The sequence below is a fragment of the Amblyraja radiata genome, chromosome 2 (genome assembly GCF_010909765.2).
Source record: "Amblyraja radiata isolate CabotCenter1 chromosome 2, sAmbRad1.1.pri, whole genome shotgun sequence".
In the NCBI taxonomy this organism is placed as follows: domain Eukaryota; kingdom Metazoa; phylum Chordata; class Chondrichthyes; order Rajiformes; family Rajidae; genus Amblyraja; species Amblyraja radiata.
The window spans coordinates 10,833,705-10,849,775 of NC_045957.1; the positions used below are offsets into that span (position 1 = coordinate 10,833,705).

The following is a 16,071-nucleotide window of genomic DNA, read 5'->3' on the forward strand; positions in this document are numbered from 1 at the left end:
TTCTGCTGCACAGTGATGAAGCACTGCTGGGCTGATGTTGTCTGGGCCTGCAGATTTATTTTTCTTCTGTCTCCTGAAGATAGCATTTCAGCACTGCTCCCTGGTTGTGGCAAGATGACTCAATTGCCTGATAACAGCTGAATCATCTTACCACAACCAGAGGAGAGCAGTGCTGAACTATTAGCTACCTCTTCTATCTACTATCTATCTATCTTTCTACTCAGTCTGCTTTACACATGAACTACAGCAGTGGTCGTCTTTTGAATGCCCTCTGAAATGATCCGGCAAGCCACGATATAACTCATTGCGATGTTAAAACAGAAGAATGATCCCACCAGTCCACATCACCTGGCAGTGACTTCCAACTGGTCAAGGTGAGCACCAACCAAGGTAGCTTTGTAAAGTCCTCCTCACATACATCTGGGTGATGTGCCAGATTCCTTCTCCATAGTCCTGTGACACAGATGGGGCACACCCAGGATAGGTGGCAGTAAAGCGGTCAACAGGCAGGAGAGGGAGTAAGAGAATAATGTGGTGCAGTGGTAGAGCTACTGCCCTTCAATGCCAGAGACCCGGGTTCGATCCTGACTACAGGTGCTGTCTGTAAGGAGTTTGTACGTTCTCCCCGTAACCTGCATGGGTTTTCTCTGGGATCCTCCGTTTTCTCCCACATTCCAAAGACGTACCGGTTTATAGGTTAATTGGCTTGACATAAATGTAAATTGTCCCTGGTGTGTGTAGGGTGGTATTAGTGTGCGGGGATCGCTGGTCGGTGCGGACTCGGTGGGACGAAGGGCCTGTTTCCGCGCTGTATCTCTGAAGTACAATAAGAGCTATTCAGCCCATTCAATAAGCGCGCACTTGGCAGAACCACCATTGACTGAACTGGCTGCTAGATTGGAAATGGAAGTGAGTTTCATAACATGTTCCCATTAATCCATCTGCTCCATGAAGCGCCTAGCCACAATAGCACTGGCAGGAATTATTATCGGACAGTCCCTGCAGAGACGAGTTGCCATCTTCCCAGTGAGGAATACTTTCAACCATGTTCTGTCGGTAATCAAGTGCCAAATGGATAGACCACTACAAAATCAGGCAACCCAAGGCAATCAGGCAACCCAATGGGCATCTATCAGCCACTGGAAATCATTTGCAACAACAGAATGACACTCAACCAAAATCTCATGAACAACATATTTCTCGCTCTTCCTCTAATCCACGCCACACGCCCTGCCAACAAATTGAGAGGCAAATGTTGATCAGGTACTCTAAATGGTATCTTATCAAAATCAAGAGCAAAAGAGAAATAGTCCACTCTTATTTTATGCTGCAAAAAATATAACTAAAGGTGCTTTGACAATCGTTACTCTGCTTTGTCAATACAATTTCAGTGGCTAATGAACAATAACACAATTCTTTTTCCTCTTAAGCATTTTCAACACTTTTCCATGCAAAGTGCAATTTTTTCTGCTGCGTTTATGGATTACTCCATACGTATAAAGGTCAGAACTAATGAGTGAGAGAATCTGATTGACCATTTATGATAACATTTTTGATTGAAGTTCATTGAAGTGAATCTCAAGACTTTCTCTGCACTGATTTCTTCGTACACAATTTATTTACACTTTTTTTCCCTTCTTATCAAACTTGTTTCTCTCATCTTTGTACACTGACAAGCTTTTTATCCATTTCCATATTTCTCCTTTACATCTACTGCTGCTCCTTTAAAGTCAATTTCGTTTTAATTTAACACACATAAGAGAATGCACAGCAAGCAAGTTCAAAGGAAGAAAAACCATCAAGGGAATTCCTGTTTCAAATATCCCCAAGTTGCATGAAACAGGAAAATTGAAACAGAACTAGACCACTCTGAAATTCAATTTTGTGCACAAAATGATACCCTTGTCTGTGCTGTTCCTGAAGTACGTTCAAATTTTCAGTGTATGTTCTGTGTATGTTTTGTTTATAAAAGAAGATTTGGATTAAAAGAGTTGGATTTGCTAATCTCATGTGGGACAAGGAGCATTAATCTAATAGCCCTGTCCCACTGTATGTTAATTCATGAGCTCTCCCGAGTTTAAAAAAAAAATCAAACTCGTGGTAAGCACGTAGAATGAATGTAGCGGGTACGTCGGAGCTCGGAGACGTCTCTTAGCGGCTCGTAACGCTAACGGCAGGTATTCCGGAAATGCGGTAGGCTCGGGAAGACTCGTGAAGATCTTTCAACGTTGAAAAAAGTCCACGAGAGCCCCGAGTATCTACGAGCGGCTATTACCATAAATCTCCGAGTTCGAATCAGGGCAAACTCGGGAGAACTCTTGAATGAACTCGTACATGGAACAGGGCTTTAAGCATGCGTGGATCTGAAACTAAACCAGGCATTCCTGATCACTACCTACTGCTGATAAGAGTTCTTGGAGGTCGTCAGATTAGGACTGTGGCCACGGTGGCGCAGCGGTAGAGTTGCTGCCTTACAGCACTTGCACAGTTGGAGACCCGGGTTCGATCCCGACCACAGTGGCGCAGCGGTAAAGCTGCTGCCTTACAGCACCAGGGAACCTGGTTCGATCTTGACCACGGGTGCTGTCTGTACGGAGTTTGTACGTTCTCCCCGTGACCTGCATGGGGCCTCTCGAGGAAGCACCAAGCAGGTTAATTGGCTTGGTATAATTGTAAATTGTCGTTAGTGTGTAGGATAGTGATAGTGTGCGGGGATCGCTGGTCGGCGCGGACTCAGTGCTCCAATAAACTAAAAATCTAAATTAAAGCAAACAGAACAGTCTTGTTTAAAATCAAATGCAGAGTAAACCATCATGGCCACAAATGTAGGGAAAGAGCTGTGTCCATATGTGAATGGCTGAGATATCTCATTTTCCATCCCTTGAGCTGTAGAGTTTTTAAAAAAAACTTTTTTCAGAGTGGTTAACAAATTAATCATTGAAAGAAGGATTTTAGCCACAAATTGAGATCTGAACATTTTGCCTGTAGCATATTTGAATCATATTAAAACTCTTTCCCACAAACCCATAATTTCAGTTCCTCATGGGCAGGAAAAATATGACAGGGAACGAGAGAAGCAAAGAAGGGTTGAGAGCACTGCCAGATCTTACATAGGCAGCATATTGCAGCATTTCAAGCCTAGTTTGATCAGCTATCCGAGACCTGCAAAGCTGTTTGCACAGAAGATAGACGCAAAAAGCTGGAGTAACTCAGTGGGTCAGACAGCATCTCTGGAGAAAAGGAATAGGTGACATATCAGGTTGAGACCCTTCTTCCAGACCCGAAATGTAACCTATTCCTTCTCTTCAGAGATGCTGTCTGATGCGCTGAGTTACTCCAGCTTTTTGAGTCTATCTTCAGTTTAAACCAGCATCTGCAGTTCCTTCCTACACAAGGTGTTTGCACAGATGTTTTCAACATTAGTTTAGCATTTGTCTGAAACACAACAACTTTTCTACAATGAAAATCACACAAACAACTATAGGTTATCATTGCATTTATATTTAGTTTTCGCACAGGATGCTTAACAAATAAAGGAAATAATTTCCACAGCAGCTCAAAGGACTAGCTGCCTATGCATATGATAACCATATCTTCTTTCCTCTGGACCTCAGTTTAAAACGGACAAGTCTGAGTATTTCCACATGCTCCATCTTTCTCTGTCGGCATAATTTATCATAATGTGCCTTGCTGAATGTTATTCTTTCCAATGCCACCACAATGTGGTGAGAACATTTTGCTCAGCCTGATTCATTTTGTTGGTGTGGTTCAATGGCTATGGGCCCGCAGTTTAGTGTTTTCATGGCATGGATTTCTGAAATGAGAGATCAGAGATCTCATTAGCGTGGTGCTGTCGACATTCCACTCCTGGATCGCCTGCCTTTCCGTCGCATTTCATCCAGTACATCCCAACACAAAGAGGCTAAGAAAAAAGGAGACTTTCTTTTCAGAAATGCCTGCTTCACTCCAAGGAAAAATGAAACCCATATGTCACCCCCATGGTTTATACCACACCTGATGCGAGATTGCGTTATAACTTCCTAACACTTCCCAAACCGAGTTATTTTCCTATTTGCATTCTAGCAGCGGAGTTGCACGTACACTTCACTTCAAAACTTCTGATTATTAGCCCTTTGAGAACTGCAGCAACACAAACGCGCCACAATAAATCAAAACCCCGACAGCAATGACTAGCACTCTGACAGAAATTACCGTAGGAATAAATTCCGAGCACATTTATTAACAGAATGAAGTTGATATCCAGCACGTTTAAATTGCAGCAGAGTGGACTGGAATTTTTTTTGATAGAACCGAATAGGCTAAGTGGAATATAAAACCCCATGTGGTGGAGTGAATGAGGTACCAACGCCAGTGGTTCTGCTTAAATGTATCCCTTCCACACTGCTCTGGCTCAAATTGCATGTTACCGAGCAATAGGCTGGGATCAGAGAGAGATTTATTCAACTGCTATCTTTTGTTATTGATGAATAACAAGGTCTCTTCCCTGTTCAACTAACCTCCAAAAATCAATCGACAAACTAGGTCAAGAAGGGAGCCTTTCCTTTCAAAATATGTTGTGTTGATAGTTTCAGAATCTCTCCTTGCCACATGCAATTTGCAATGCCCATTGTAGCAGTCTATTCGTCTTCATCAAGTCCACACCCAATATGTTTACAGCCTATAATCTTTCCGCTCTTGTGGGCTTGAAGCTTAAACGCTCTCATCTTTAAATGAGAAAGGCATTATTTGAAGAAATAATGAAGAATGGTCTCGACCCGAAACGTCACCCATTCCTTCTCTCCAGAGATGCTGCCTGTCCCACTGAGTTACTCCAGCATTTTGAGTCGATCTTCGGTTTAAACCAGCATCTGCAGTTCCTTCCTACACAAGGCATTATCGCTCCCCCACCCAAGTCGCACCAGCTTCTCGTTTTCACCCCACAAACAGCTAACAATGGCCTGTTTCCTATATCATCGTTACTTTTTTGCATATCTTTCATTCATTGTTCTTTATTTCTCTACATCAACAGTCTATATCTCTCATTTCCCTTTTCCCTAACTAGTCTGAAGAAGGGTCTCGACCCAAACCGTCACCCATTCCTTCTCTCCAGAGATGCTGCCTGTCCCGCTGAGTTACTCCAGCTTTTTGTGTCTGTCTTCGGTTTAAACCAGCATCTGCAGTTCCTTCCTACACATTACAATAGGACTGTTCAACACTGAAACAGGACCTTCCACTAACAATGCCCATGCTGACCGTGAACTCGCTCATATCTGCCTGTACATGCTCTATCCCTCTATTCCCTGCTTGTTCATGTTTCTGTCCAAATGCCTTTTAAACATTGCTGTCATATCTACTTCTACCACCACCATCACCAATGCTTTCTGGGCACTAACCACTCTCAATGGAAAAAAGCGTACCTCATAAAACCTCTTTTTAAACTTTCCCCCTCACACGGCGGCCATGGTAGAGTTGCTGCTTTACAGCGCTTGCAGCGTCAGAGACCCGGGTTCGATCCCGACTACAGGTGCTTGTCTGTACGGAGTTTGTACGTTCTCCCCATGACTGCGTGGGTTTTCTCCCAGATCTTCGGTTTCTTCCCACACTCCAAACACGTGCAGGTTTGTAGGTTAATTGGCTGGGTGTATGTGTAAAACTATCCCTAGTGTTTGTAGGATAGTGTTAATGTGCTAATGTTAATGTGCGGGGATCGCTGGATGGTGGTGGGCTGAAAGGCCTGTTTCCGCGCTGTATCTCTAAACTAAACTAAACTAAAACTGAAAGCTATGCTCTCTAGAATTTGATATTTCCACACTGAGAAAAAGTCTCGAACCAGCTACCCTGGCTGAAAGCTTGTAATTTTATATATTTCTATCAGGTCATCCCTCAGTCTCTGACACTCCAAAACCAAACCATAACAAGAACCTCTTCTTATGGTTAATGCTCTCCAATCCAGGTAACAGAGGCGCTGCTGGTAGAGACCCAGGTTCAATCCTGCTCACAGCACCAGAGATCCAGGTTCAATCCTGACCCATGACACAATATGATAGAACTTTATTTATCCCAGGAGGGAAATTGATCTGCCACAAAATTCAAGTGCAGTTTCTTACTGCTTCTAGCAGGGTGCAAGGCCACCAAATTCAAGTGCAGTTTCATACCATTTCAAGCAGGGTGCAAGGCCATAAAGACAGCAAGTCGTGACCTCTCCCTCCTCCATCTTGCAGAGACTGAGCCACGCCCACACTTCTGGGTTTTATAGTCCCTCCCCCCCTACCACCAGAAGGGGCGTGGCCTTCACGGCGTGATTGACAGGAGAGGGAATCTCAACATTTTTAAACACTAATAACTCTTTTGTTTTTAATCGATGTGGAAATTCCTCGGCACCTGATGAGCGGAGGGGGACTGAGTAAGATGGCCAAAAATCACAGCCGTGCATGGTAGCATTTTTTCTAAAATCAATATAAAGCGCAAACAGGAAGTGGTCATGATTAGACTTTTAATTATTTAGAAGGCAAATTTAATGAGGCAATGCAACTTTAATTAGGCAAGGCAACTTTAATTAGGCAAGGCAACTTTAATTAGGCAAGGCAACTTTAATTAGGCAAGGCAACTTTAATTAGGCAAGGCAACTTTAATTAGGCAAGGCAACTTTAATTGGGCAAGGCAACTTTAATTGGGCAAGGCAACTTTAATTAGGCAAGGCAACTTTAATTATGCAACACAGCTTTAGCATTTCCAAACCAAAGGCAACACAGCTTTAGCATTTCCAAACCAAAGGCAACACAGCTTTAGCATTTCCAAACCAAAGGCAACACAGCTTTAGCATTTCCAAACCAAAGGCAACACAGCTTTAGCATTTCCAAACCAAAGGCAACACAGCTTTAGCATTTCCAAACTATATTTTCAAACCACATTAAGGGCACTGACAGGTCAGTAAAACCACTCACAGTTTAGTAGACATGTGTTCAGTATTATTCACAGCTCAGTCTGAGAGACGTGACCCTCTCGTTCCCCCCCATCTTGCAGAGACTGACTGAGGCACTCAACACTTCCCGGTTTTATAGTCCCTCGGAAGGGGCGTGGCCTTCAGGAGAGAGAATCTCAACATTTTTCAAACACTAATAACTCTTTTATTTTTCATCGATCGGAAAAATCCTCTTGTCCTGCGCAGCGGAGGGGGACTCTGAGTAAGATGGCCAAAAATCACTTTCTAAAATCAATATACAGGACAACAGGAAGTGGTCAAGATCAGACTTTTAATAATATAATGACACATCTACCAAATTACCTGTACTCAGAGCTGACAACCAGGAGTCATGGTTTGTGCCTTCTGGAACATGGCACATACATCTCCAGATGGGATATCGAAGCTATCTGTTGCGACAGCAAGGCACCTTTGTTCTTTTACTCAAATCCTCCAGCAATTGAGACCAATATATCTTTTGCCTAAACCTTGCCTATTTCCTTCGCTCCATAGATGCTACCTCACCCGTTGAGTTTCTCCAGCATTTTTGTCTACCTTCGATTTTCCAGCATCTGCAGTTCCTTCTTGAACATATTGTCTTTCTGCTGACTGGTTAGCACACAACAAACGCTTTTCACTGTACCTCAGTACATGTGACAATAAACTAAACTATCTAAACATTAAGTTCAATTATCTGTCTGCAAGGACAGCCAGATCCTCTAAACATCAATATCTTTCGGACTCTTACCATTTAGAAAAGTACTCTGCTTTTCTATCCAGACAAGGCAGGAGATTGAAACCACTGGTCAGTAATGCAACGGGAAAACAGTTCATTTAATAAGCAACTTTTAAGCTTACCTGACTAAATTGCCAAATACATCTCTTAGAGCAACTGTATGAGCCATTAAGCGATTAACCTACTTCCCGGAGAGGTAATGGCTATCGAAGTTAGTATTTGAGAACGAATAGAACTGCCTATATAGTAACCATGATGTTTGGTTTCCTACAACCATAAAATGTTTCTCAAACTCATCAACTTTTGATGTTAAGGTATTTTTTTCTTTCTGTACCTCCGTCATGGGGACCTGGTTTGGAATCCTGTATTGTTACCCAGGAATGCGCGTTTACATAGCTGGTAACACGACATCTTGCCACTTCATTTTTGGCACTTTCAATACATTGCGCCCATTGCCGTTTGGCAGACAAAAATGCTGGAGAAATTCAGCGGGTGAGGCAGCATCTATGGAGCGAAGGAATAGGTGACATTTCGGGTCGAGACCCTTCTTCAGTGACGTGGGGGTGCGGGGGAGGGGGCGGGAAGAAGAGAGGAAGAGGCGGAGACAGTGGGCTGTGGGAGAGCTGGGAAGGGAAGGGGAAGGAGGGAGAAAGCAAGGACTACCTGAAATTGGAGAAGTCAATGTTCATACCGCTGGGGTGTAAACTACCCAAACAAAATATGAGGTGCTGCTCCTCCAATTTGCAGTGGGACTCACTCTAGCCATGGAGGAGGCCCCGGACAGAAAGGTCGGATTCGGAATGGGAGGGGGAGTTGAAGTGCTGAGTCACCGGGAGATCGGGTTGGTTACTGCGGACTGTGCGTAGGTGTTGGGCGAATCTCTCCGAAGCCAGTTATACTATGATTGGTTCTGCAGTCAGGATGCAGACCATGAAAAAATGGGCAGACAGCCATTGAAAGCCAAGCAGCTCTTGCGATAAATTTGGTAAATGGTTCACTTATGTCTGAGATTATCACGTTAACCTTGCTTTAATGACCTGGTGGCTTCTCATTTAAAAAAATACTTGATTAATTGGGACATAAAACTGCAATGGAAAGTATATTTTAATGTGGCACAGGGTGATCTACTTCTAGTGAAACAGTAAAACAAACTCTACCTAGATCTAACAATAGTAGCTCCGAATAGATTTTCCAAGTCAGCAAATATTTCAGTGCCAATATAAATAAGTATTACCAGAGGAAATGAACATTTTCCCCTTTGATATGATTGAACACCAAATGCAGCATCTTTTTCACTCAAATAACCAACCATATTGTGTTTAAATATGGGAATAAAGAAACATGATGAACATATAAGTATTGTTGCCATTCCTCTCTCCACTCTCATGCACCATCTGGTCTATTGTACATCAGAGGAAAATAATTACAGACATATTTTGCAAACTAAGCACCTAAAAGTAATTCGCAACCCCTTTTCAAATTAAGAAGGTAGAATACAAAATGGCATTTACAGATAATTTATAGGCCCTCTTAAATGCACTTTCATTGATGTATCGCATAAATACCACACAAACTCTAGTACTGATATTCAGTGAGTCGCTTCACGTACACACACTGGCATAGATATGCTGAATAGGTTGGAAAATATGAAATACCTGGAAAATAAATTAAATATGCTTTCCTTCAAAAATAGTCTTCCAGCTCCGTACAAATATGCAAAGCGTTAGAATATCACGAATTTAGGTTCAAGTTGTGCAGCAGCTTGTGATACTACTGACTTGAATAATCAGCTGCACACAACTTTGGTTGATTTGATCAAGATTTCTGTACGTAAATGTGGAACAACAAATATCTTAAGATAGACACAAAAAGCTGGTAAAACGCAGCAGGTCAGACAGCATCTCTGGAGAAAAGGAATGGGAGACTTTTCCGGCCCGAGATCCTAATTCAGGTCTCAACCTGAAACGCCACCCATTCCTTTTCTCCAGAGATGCTGTCTGACCCGCAGAGTTACTCCAGCTTTTTGTGTCTACCTTCGGTTTAAACCAGCATCTGCAGTTCCTTCCTAGACAAATGTCTTCACCTGCTATGATAAATTGAATGCACTGACTTCTTCAGTTTTTCCGTCTTAGTTATGGCACTAAAATCTGTAAGAAATCGAGACTACACTTCAGAAAAGTACATTCAGAGGGGGCATCTGCAAATCTGATTTTCTGCTTCAGTGTCAGATGTTCCCCATCAGTTTGCTTGGTTAAAAACACAGAACTCTTACCAAGTCACTTGGTCCCTGCATCTGAATCGATTCTTTTTTCTAGATAACAAAGGATAAAAACATATGGTGTAAGAGGCGCGAGCATGTGTGCAACACAGATGAAAACAGTAACAAAGACAACCCGTGTTTGAATGGGAAAGATGCCCTTGAATGCTTTGTCTTACAGCTGAGATCAATTACTATGGTGGGGAGAATAGAACCGAGAGTCTCCAATATTTTAAAATCCTTCTTCCACTCGCTTGAAGGAGAATGTTATCTAATGTGTGTGTTCTAGATGACAAAAACGTTTTATAGCTTTAATTAGATACCACCTTCTTTTTAAAGAAATCAGAACATTTTAATAAATCACAAGTGCATATTTTAAATTTGCATTGGAAAGGAATTTGTAACTACAGTCTTTAAAATATTCAATGGCCTCATGACAGATCGGGAATGTCATGAAGAAGTTAACTTGGACTTTCAGTGAAATCACAACTTTACGCCTTTGGAATGTGGGAGAAACTAAAAGGCACGGTGAAAACCAACACAGGTCCCAGGGAGAATGCACAAACGCTGTACAGGCAGCACCCGTAGTCGGGATCGAACCCGGGACTCTGAAGCAGTAAGGGAGCAACTCTAACGCTGTGTCACCGTGCCACCCATTATGGCATGAGTAGTCAAGAATTTATCGGCAACATGCCTGACAAAAGAAATTATCTTCACGCACACAGGAAGCAGAGGAAAAATATGTAATTGATGTGCAGGCAATTATTTGAAAGGTTGAATTTTAAGAAAATAGTTGGGTTCATTTGTGGTCTAAATGCAAGTTTTACATTGTTCTTTTACCATTCACTTGGACGACTCAGTGCATGCATTTATTAGATCAGCCTTTAATTAGCAATCTAACTGGATACCAGCAATGAGTGCGTGAACATATGATGAGCTTTTGACGGCACTGGGCCTGTACTCGCTGGAGTTTAGAAGAATGAGGGGGGACCTCATTGAAACGTACCCAATAGTGAAGAGCTAGGATAGAGAAGATGTGGAGAGGATGTTTCCACTAGTGGGAGAGTCTAGGACTAGAGGTCATCACCTCAGAAATAAAGGGCGTTCTTTTAGGAAGGACATTCCTTTAGGAAGAAGGAATTTCTTTAGTCAGAGGGTGGTGAATCAGTGGAATTCTTTGCCACAGAAGGCTGTGGAGGCAAAGTCAATGGATATTTCTAAAGCAGAAATACATACATTCTGGATTAGTATGGGTGTCAGGGGTCATGGGGAGAAGGCAGGAGAATGGGGTTAGGAGGGAGAGATAGATCAGCCATGATTGAATGGCGGAGTAGACTTGACGGGCCGAGTGGCTTAATTCTGCTCCTAAACAGCTTGTTTCCGAAAGGTATACCATGTCTACAATTATGGCTCTCTGTGAAAAATATATGGGCTACAGCTGGTGGCAAAAACTCAGCCATACAGGTATAATGTTAAATATGAATGTGACAGCAAGAAGTTAATTTGATTCAGATTAGAATTTGTAAAAATTCATCAGGAAAATAAGATTCCATCCTAACTTGTTGTGCATTTCAAAGATTAAATAAAATAATTGCAGCATTTTAAGTTTGCAGCCACAGATCTTATAGTGATGTATAAAATCATGAGAGGAATCGGTTGGGTTGATGGACAGGGTCACTTGCCCAGAGTAGGTGAATCGAGGACCAGAGGACCATAGGTTTAGGGCGAAGGGGAAAAGATTTAATAGGAATCCGAGTGGTGGGTGTATGGAACAAGCTGCCAGAGGAGGTAGTTGAGGCAGGGACTATCCCAAAGTTTGAGAAACGGTTTGACAGGTACATGGATAGGACATGTTTGGAGGGATATGGGCCAAGCGCATGCTGGTGGGACTAGTGTAGTTGGTCCGTGTGGGCAAGTTGGTCCGTGTGGGCAAGTTAGGCCGAAGGGCCTGTTTCCACACTGTATCACTCTATGACTGTGACTCTTTGATTCTATGAATGATCAAATGTGCATTTTGCACCCACTGTTTTGAGAAGCTTTCAAGAATATGGTGACCATGAGTCACTGTTTCAGAATGTAGTTACAAAGAGAATGAGTCTCCTCCCCACTGCTAAAGGCTGGAGGTGCATCCCATCGTATAGCAAAGGCTATATGGGCAGCACAGTGGCGCAGCGGTAGAGTTGCTGCCTTACAGCGCCAGAGACCCGGGTTTGATCCTGACTACGGGTGCTGTCTATATGGAGTTTGTACGTTCTCCCCGTGAGTTTTCTCCGAGATCTTTGTTTTCCTCCTACACTCCAAAGACGTACAGGTATGTAGGTTAATTGGCTTGGCATAAATGTAAAATTGTCCGTCCTATGTGTAGAGATGGCGTTAGAGAGCGGAGATCGCTGGTCGGTGTGGGCTCGGTGGGCGAAACATAGAAACATAGAAAATAGGTGCAGGAGTAGGCCATTCGGCCCTTCGAGCCTGCACTGCCATTCAATATGATCATGGCTGATCATCCAACTCAGTATCCTGTACCTGCCTTCTCTCCATACCCCCTGATCAATTTAGCCACAAGGGCCACATCTAACTCCCTCTTAAATATAGCCAATGGACTGGCCTCAACTACCTTCTGCGGGAGAGAATTCCAGAGATTCACCACTCTCTGTGTGAAAAAGTTTTCCTCATCTCGGTCCTAAAAGATTTCCCCCTTATCCTTAAACTGTGACCCCTTGTTATGGACTTCCCCAACATCGGGAACAATTTTCCTGCATCTAGCCTGTCCAACCCCTTAAGAATTTTGTAAGTTTCTGTAAGATTCCCCCTCAATCTTCTAAATTCTAGCGAGTACAAACCGAGTCTATCCAGTCTTTCTTCATATGAAAGTCCTGACATCCCAGGAATCAGTCTGGTCAACCTTCTCTGTACTCCCTCTATGGCAAGAATGTCTTTCCTCAGATTAGGAGACCAAAACTGTACGCAATACTCCAGGTGTGGTCTCACCAAGACCCTGTACAACTGCAGTAGAACCTCCCTGCTCCTATACTCAAATCCTTTTGCTATGAATGCTAACATACCATTCGCCTTCTTCACTGCCTGCTGCACCTGCATGCCTACTTTTAATGACTGGTGTACCATGACACCCAGGTCTCGTTGCATCTCCCCCTTTCCTAATCGGCCACCATTCAGATAATAATCTACTTTCCTGTTTTTGCCACCAAAGTGGATAACCTCACATTTATCCACATTATACTGCATCTGCCATGCATTTGCACACTCACCCAGCCTATCCAAGTCACCTTGCAGCCTCCTAGCATCCTCCTCACAGCTAACACTGCCCCCCAGCTTCGTGTCATCCGCAAACTTGGAGATGTTGCATTCAATTCCCTCGTCCAAATCATTAATATATATCGTAAATAGCTGGGGTCCCAGCACTGAGCCTTGCGGTACCCCACTAGTCACTGCCTGCCATTGTGAAAAGGACCCGTTTACTCCTACTCTTTGCTTCCTGTCTGCCAGCCAGTTCTCTATCCACATCAATACTGAACCCCCAATACCGTGTGCTTTAAGTTTGTATACCAAAAAGGACTGTTTCCGCGCTGTATCTCTAAAACTAAACGAAGCTACATGAAGGACAGAAGGTCAGCACTGTCCAACTAGCAGGTGTTCTACTCACCAGCTCTCGTGGGAGAAAGGTTTCTTCTTGCCGATACACCAACAGACTGACGCTACCACCCATCTTTGTGTTCCTCAGCAGTGTCACCACTTCCTCTTGGATTTTCCCCGTCAAATCAACACCATTCACCTGAAATTGCAAAGGCAAGTAAAAAAAAATAATTAAAAAATATATATTTTTAAACAGGCACTCAATCTACCAGGTTAATAATATTCCTGGGGAATTTCCCATACGACACTTGAAAATTTGTGCGCATTATAGACAATAGACAATAGGTGCTGGAGTAGGCCATTCGGCCCTTCAAGCCAGCACTGTCATTCAATGTGATCATGGCTGATCATCCCCAATCAGTACCCCGTTCCTGCCTTCTCCCCATATCCCTGACTCCGCTATTTTTAAGAGCCCTATCCAGCTCTCTCTTGAAAGTATCCAGAGAACCTGCCTCCACCGCCCTCTGAGGCAGAGAATTCCACAGACTCACCACTCTCTGTGAGAAAAAGTGTTTCCTCGTCTCTGTTCTAAATGGCTTACCCCTTATTCTTAAACTGTGGCACCTGGTCCTGGACTCCCCCAACATCGGGAACATGTTTCCTGCCTCTAGCGTGTCCAAACCCTTAACAATCTTATATGTTTCAATAAGATCCCCTCTAATCCTTCAAAACTCCAGAGTGTACAAGCCTAGCTGCTCCATTCTCTCAGCATATGACAGTCCCGCCATCCCGGGAATTAACCTTGTGAACCTACGCTGCACTCCCTCAATAGCAAGAATGTCCTTCCTCAAATTAGGGGACCAAAACTGCACACAATACTCCAGGTATGGTCTCACTAGGGCCATGTACAACTGCAGAAGGACCTCTTTGCTCCTATACTCGACTCCTCTTGTTATAAATGCCAACATGCCATTCGCTTTCTTCACTGCCTGCTGTACCTGCATGCTTACTTTCATAGACTGATGAACAAGGACCCCCAGATCCCGGTGTACTTCCCCTTTTCCCAACTTGACACCATTTAGATAGTAATCTGCCTTCCTGTTTTTGATACCAAAGTGGATAACCTCACATTTATCCACATTAAACTTCATCTGCCATGCATCTGCCCACTCACCCAACCTGTCCAAGTCACCCTGCATTCTCATAGCATCCTCCTCACAGTTCACACTGCCACCCAGCTTTGTGTCATCTGCAAACTTGCTAATGTTACTTTGAATCCCTTCATCCAAATCATTGATGTATATTGTAAATAGCTGTGGTCCCAGCACCGAGCCTTGCGGTACCCCACTAGTCACTGCCTGCCATTCTGAAAGGGACCCGTTAATCCCAGCTCTTTGTTTCTGGTCTGCCAACCAATTTTCTATCCATGTCAGCACTCTACCCCCAATACCATGTGCCCTAATTTTGCCCACTAATCTCCTATGTGGGACCTTATCAAATGCTTTCTGGAAAGTCCAGGTACACTACATCCACTGTCCATTTTCATGGTTACATCCTCAAAAAATTCCAGAAGATTAGTCAAGCATGATTTCCCCTTCGTAAATCCATGCTGACTCGGACCGATCCTGTTACTGCTATCCAAATGTGCCGCTATTTCATCTTTTATAATTGACAAGAAACCATGTCTGACATAAATAGAGAACCAAACTGGGAACGGGATATCATAGGAAGCTTTCAATTCCCACGTTTCTCCTTCAGTACACATTTCATTAATGACCTGCTGTCCACAAATCATACATTGACCAGCTGGAAACTCAACATGCATGTCTCCACTGTGGTGCATCCTTATCTTGTATTGATTACAAGTAAGCCTCTCATTATCCGATTCACAGTTCACTGTGACCAATTCAATCTCTCAAATATTATAGTTAATTTGTCAGGTGAGGACAATATTTCTTTCTTTCTTTATCCAAATGGGAAAATAGACTGAAGTATATATCCCGCTGAGTTTCCCCAGCAATTTTGTGTACCTCTGAAGTATATATCCGTTGGATAGACACATAAAGCTGGAGTCACTCAGCGGGACAGGCAGCATCTCTGGATAGAAGGAATGGGTGACGTTTTGGGTCGAGACCCTTCTGCAGCCCCATTCCTTCTCTCCAGAGATGCTGCCTGTCCCGCTGAGTTACTCCAGCAATTTTGTGTCTATCTTCGGTGTAAACCAGCATCTGCCGTTCCTTCCTATGTATTCGTTAAGGGCCTGTCCCACTTGGACGACCTAATCCACGAGTTTAGAAGACCCTAGACGAGTTGAAAAAAATGTCAAGGTCGTGTAAAAGACCCCCTACGACTATGTCTATGACCTCCTACGACTATGTCTTCGACCTCCTACGACCCCCCTCGACCTCAGTCTTCCACACCTAAGACCAACTGCGACTAGCTACGAGTGGAAAATGATCACATGATAAAATGATGTCATGTTTGCATTTTTGTTCTCGGGCCAGTTACCGACCTATGACTACCTAC

The 16,071-nt window shown here is 43.4% G+C and overlaps 1 protein-coding gene across 4 annotated transcripts in view; it reads right to left on the bottom strand.

The window, feature by feature from the left end:
• pard3 (par-3 family cell polarity regulator) overlaps positions 1-16,071 on the bottom strand; it is a 983,322-nt gene that overhangs the window by 403,646 nt on the left and 563,605 nt on the right. For all 4 annotated transcript variants that reach the window (XM_033042021.1, XM_033042037.1, XM_033042013.1 and 1 more), the window contains exons 11-12: positions 13,616-13,744; positions 9,970-10,008 (exon numbers count right to left, since the gene is read on the bottom strand). In XM_033042021.1, coding sequence (XP_032897912.1) covers positions 9,970-10,008; positions 13,616-13,744 — 168 coding nt within the window. The remainder of the gene's footprint in view (positions 1-9,969; positions 10,009-13,615; positions 13,745-16,071) is intronic.